We start from the raw sequence: 5,044 nt of genomic DNA, 5'->3' as shown, positions 1-5,044 counted from the left end.
TGGCTGCAATGGTGGTGCCTCGTCACTATTGCATTCTTTTGGCATTGGAAATCCACATAAACCCAAGTTTCCTTCAAATGAGCTTGCATTAAACGTATTGAAGTGCTTTCCACTGGGTATGGCCCCCTCAAGCTGGTTATGTGAAAGGTTTAAGACCGCAAGAAATGTTAGATCTGCCAACTGTACTGGAATCCTTCCAGTAAACAAATTTGAAGACAGATCTAATGATTCCAGATAGGTCAACATTCCTATAGATGATTGAATATGACCAGTAAGGGAATTATGAGAGAAGTTAAGTTGTTGGACTGCTGTAAGTTTTCCGATCAACTCTGGAATCTCACCGGTGAATTTGTTATTTGACAAATCAAGTATTCTACGAGTGCTTTGGATTTTCGTGAACTCAGTTTCGAACCCTTCCCATGTCACTGCCATCATGTAATATATATTAGGATCATAGGTCATTTTCGCTTCGAGATTACTGAAATACCCTATTGGCAAAGGTCCACTCAAACTATTGTTGGAGATGTCCAAAATCCGCAATTTGGAGAATGAATTATTAGTAGTCGAACTACTCACAAAACCTTGGAGTTTGTTGGACTTTAGTACAAGAACATAAAGCTCTGGAAGTGTTTCTAGAAAATAGGGAAATGTGTCCTCAATCTTATTGTTGCCAAGATCAAGAGCTTCCAGCAATGTGCAGTGGATGATAGACGATGGTATTTTCCCTTCCAATTCATTTCCATTTAGGTTGAGATATCCCAAGTTATTCCCCTTTGAAAATGGTGAAAAAATGGTGCCTTGAAGATTATTCATGCCAAGATTCAAAATTGAGAGAGAGTTGCTAAAGTTCCCTAAACATTGTGGTATAAAACCACTCAAGCTGTTGTTGGACAAATCAAGGAGTCGAAGGAATTTAAGCTTGCAAATAGAAGAAGAAATTTCACCTGTTAATTTATTGTTGGATGCAAGAACAAGGGCTTCCAGGTTCTCTTGTTTGAAAATTGAACTTGGGATTGGACCATGCAAGTTGTTTTTGCTCAAATCAAAGAATCTCAATGAAAGGGTATTTATTTGAGAAGAAATAGGTCCTGAAAGTTGATTATTGGATAAACCTAAATTTTCAAGGAGGGTTAGGTTACCTAAAAAATCTGGAATCTGACCCAAAAAATTATTGGAATCGAGATACAAAATACGAAGTTGCACAAGGTTTTCAAGTGATGATGGAATCTGACCGCCAAAATTATTACCTGCGAGATCTAAACGGGTGAGTTGATTGAGATGACCAATCAGGGTTAGATTTGATCTTATGATATTAGAGCTTCTAAGAGACAGAACTTCCAACAACTTTAGATTAGTGAAGAAGTCATTTTCTAAATAAACTGAAATTCTCGTATGAGAAAGACCCAATAACCTGAGGGCATTACTCACATTGGACGAAGGGAAAGAGCCAGTGAGGTCGCCGTTGAATGTCAAATCAAGTACTTGAAGGTTTGGTAGGAGAAAAATGAAAGAGCCAGTGAGGTCGCCGGTGAATGTCAAATCAAGTACTTGAAGGTTTGGTAGGAGAAAGATGTTACCTGGGAACTTCCCTTTCAATCCACAACCCCAAAGGGCTAGAGGTGACAAGGATGAGGACAGATTCGCCAAGGAATTAGGTGTGACCAAAGGCATATTTACATAACCCAAACGGAGACCACTTAGCTTGGTTAGGTTTTGAATAATCTTGTCAAAAGGACTTGGTTCTACACTCAAATAATCATTGAAAGAGAGATCAATTGAAACCAACTCAGTGAGTTGGTCAAAATCATCTGGAATTGAACCTGTAAGATTGTTTTTTCTAAGATCCAACTGCTGGAGGTGCTTAAATTTTCTCATTGAGGATGGGAATTTTCCTTGCAGTCCACAGGAATAGAGTATGAGTGATGACAAAGAAGAAGACAGATTCATCAAGGAATTGGGTGCAACCAATGACATGTTCACCCAACACAGATAGAGTTCTCTAAGCTGGGTTACGTTTTGAACAAGCTTGTCAAAAGAAATTGATTCTAGACTAAGATAGTCGTTTTCGTTTCCAGAGAGAGCAAGTGAAACCAACTCAGTGAGTTGCTCAAGATCATATGGAATTGGACCTGTAAGATTGTTATCTGCAAGATCCAACTGCTGGAGGTGCTTAAATTTTCTAATTGAGGATGGGAATTTTCCTTGCAGTCCACAGGAACGGAGTATGAGTGACGACAAAGAAGAAGACAGATTCATCAAGGAATTGGGTGTAACCAATGACATGTCTACTGAACTCAGATCGAGTTCTCTAAGCTGGGTTAGATTTCGAACAAGCTTGTCAAAAGAAAGCTTGTCAAAAGAAATTGGTTCTACACTCACATAGCCGTTTCCAGAGAGATCAAGTGAAACCAATTTGGAGAGATGAGAGATTTCCGACGGAACTCGACCTGCAAAGACTGAGTAATTTAGGTTAAGATATGTCAGATTGGAGAACTGGCCAAATTGAGAAGAAATATGGGAGCTTTGGAAATTATTGTCAGAGAGGTCGAGCTTTTGAAGATGATGCAGGGAGAAGAGGGTGCTGTTGGAATGGAGGGTGCCATAAAGCATGCTGCAAGCAAGGTCCAGTGCAGTGACTTGCCCGGTTTTCAGGTCACAAGTGATCCCATCCCACGAGCAGCAGTCTGTACCCTCTTTCCACGACTCTGTCTTGGGATGCTGGCAACGCCCTGAAGCAGAGCTATTAATGGAAAAGGACTCTTTGAAGTGGAGCAAAGAAAGGCTTTGGTCAGGAGCACAGAAATGAGATGAAGAGGAGTAATTTGATGAAGAAATTGTTGTGTGAAAATGGAAGAGAAACAGAATGGACGAGAGAAATTGAGAGAGGGACAGTGGTGAAAGCCCCATGGTGGCTGGCCTTACAGGAATCGAAAGTATATTTGGAGTGTCGAACGAAAGGTGAGAGATAAAGATTTGCATTGGTACTATTTATACACCAACCAATCAATATTTAAGTACCAACGTAGATGAAAGTATACAAGAATTGTTGAGCATCTGTTACGTCTATGTTAAATAATCTTCATTTATCAATTTGTGTCTCTAAAAAAATCATTTGAATACCATTTTAATTAATCTAAAAGCTATGTTTAAACTGTGAAAACACGTTGCCCAAGCAAGAGTGAGTGTTGGGAACGCGTTGCTTTTGCATGAGTTGCTTCTACAGCTAACCGTTTCAAGTTATATTCCATACATGTAGGTCCCTTAAGTGACCATACAATAGCGTTGGAAACACGAAAATATTAGTTTTCATTAATGACATTTTTTGTGCAAATTTCTGAATAGTTCATTTACAATTTTAGGTGAAGATGCGTAAAGATTGTTAATTATAGCAGTGGGTATACTAAGAAAGCTTTGAGAACTCGATTAATAGTCCCGAATTCGAGTCATTTTAAAGTTATTGATAATTTATATTATTATTAATTTTAGAGTTTATAGGATTAATCAAGATATATATAATTTGATCCGGAAATCAACATTAATAAAAATAAAAATAAAAATGCTTTGAGACGTGAAGATAAAGCATTTATCATTTGAATTTCCTGGCAATCCACTTCCCCTTAGCAACAAGGCTTTTCTTTTTATTTTGTGAGTCTTCAATACATGTTCCATAACATTTGCTTTTGAAACCATACGGTAAGGGTTGTCTCTTACAGTGTGGAATATTGCATTGCAAATATTTCCACACAAGAAGGTCCCTTTGTTGATGACTGACAGCATGGGTGAACGTGTAACACATTTAAAGACGAGAAATCAAAGTCATTAGCTGGGTGTTTTTAAATTAATATAAGAAGAAGACTAAACAAGAGTAGTGAGTGTTGGAAACAAGGTAATTATATTATTGAACTCTTATTTGTTGCTTTTGCATGAGTTGCCTTTAGAGCAAACCGTTTCATATTATATTTCCATGCAAGTAGGTTCTTTAATTTATTTTTTTAATAATTCAGAGTGTTTGAATCAGCTTATATGTATATTATAATTAATCTCTAAATTTATTGAATATCTCACAAATTTAATAAATAGGTAAGTCATTATAAAAATAACAGGCATATACAAAAACAATTGAACCGGAGTGCTAAGATAAAAAAAAACCCCTGTATCACTAGGTCATAAACTCAAGTGTAAGTAAGTCCCTAAATTGACTGCACGAGTGTTAGAGACACCGCAATGTCATTCTCCATAATTGACAGCCGTGCAAATTTCTAGCTATTCATAGTTCGTTTACAATTTTAGGTAAAGATAAAGGTTGTAAATTCCATTCCATGTTGTCTGTCTGAAATGACCACTATATTATATCTTATGCTAGTTTAAAAATTAAAAGCTACCATAAAAATTTCATCTCGCAACTTTCCACTTCCATTCCAGCCGCTTTATTTCACACATATGGTATTATTTATTTATTTAATTAATTTTTATTTAATTTTACTATTCAACATTTTTAATATTTAATTAATTATAAATTAAGTTTTGTTATTTATTTCAGTTTGTTTTTTATGAAATTATCATAACTTCATTATCTAGATAATGGATGTTGCAAGTTAATTCGAGTAAATTTAGATCATTTTATTGTATTCTTTTTTAAAATTAAATTTTTTTTAATTTCATCATTAAAAAATAAGTTTATTGAGAATTAAGTTTCATAATTTATTTTATTTGGAATTATCATGGTCTTATAATCTATGTCGTAAATTTGAAAGGTTAACCTAGATTAATTTGAGTCGATCTAATATGTTGTCATCTCAATATTTTTTTTAAAAAAATATTATCTTGAATTTATTTTTATAAAATTATATTTTTATCAGTTATCTTAGATTGTTCACAAACTTGTCGAGTCGATTAAATTATATCAGCTCAACTCTCATTTTTTTATATCTTTAAAATTTAAATTATATAATTTTAAATTAATTTATCTTTAAATTTAAATGATAATTGCATTTGTTGAATATATATATATATATATATATATATATATAAACAAAACACACAA

At 34.6% G+C, this 5,044-nt stretch overlaps 1 protein-coding gene across 1 annotated transcript in view; it reads right to left on the bottom strand.

The window, feature by feature from the left end:
- Positions 1–3,101, bottom strand: part of LOC105111650 (receptor-like protein 12) — a 34,104-nt gene extending 31,003 nt beyond the window's left edge. The window contains exon 1 of the mRNA XM_011007074.1: positions 1–3,101. Within this exon, the coding sequence (XP_011005376.1) occupies positions 1–2,907 (2,907 nt within the window). The 5' untranslated portion in view covers positions 2,908–3,101.
- Positions 3,102–5,044: the final 1,943 nt, after the last annotated feature.

The sequence above is a fragment of the Populus euphratica genome, unplaced genomic scaffold, assembly GCF_000495115.2.
Source record: "Populus euphratica unplaced genomic scaffold, PopEup_1.0 scaffold464.1, whole genome shotgun sequence".
Classification (NCBI taxonomy): Eukaryota; Viridiplantae; Streptophyta; class Magnoliopsida; order Malpighiales; family Salicaceae; genus Populus; species Populus euphratica.
This window is presented reverse-complemented; position numbering and strand designations above follow the sequence as displayed.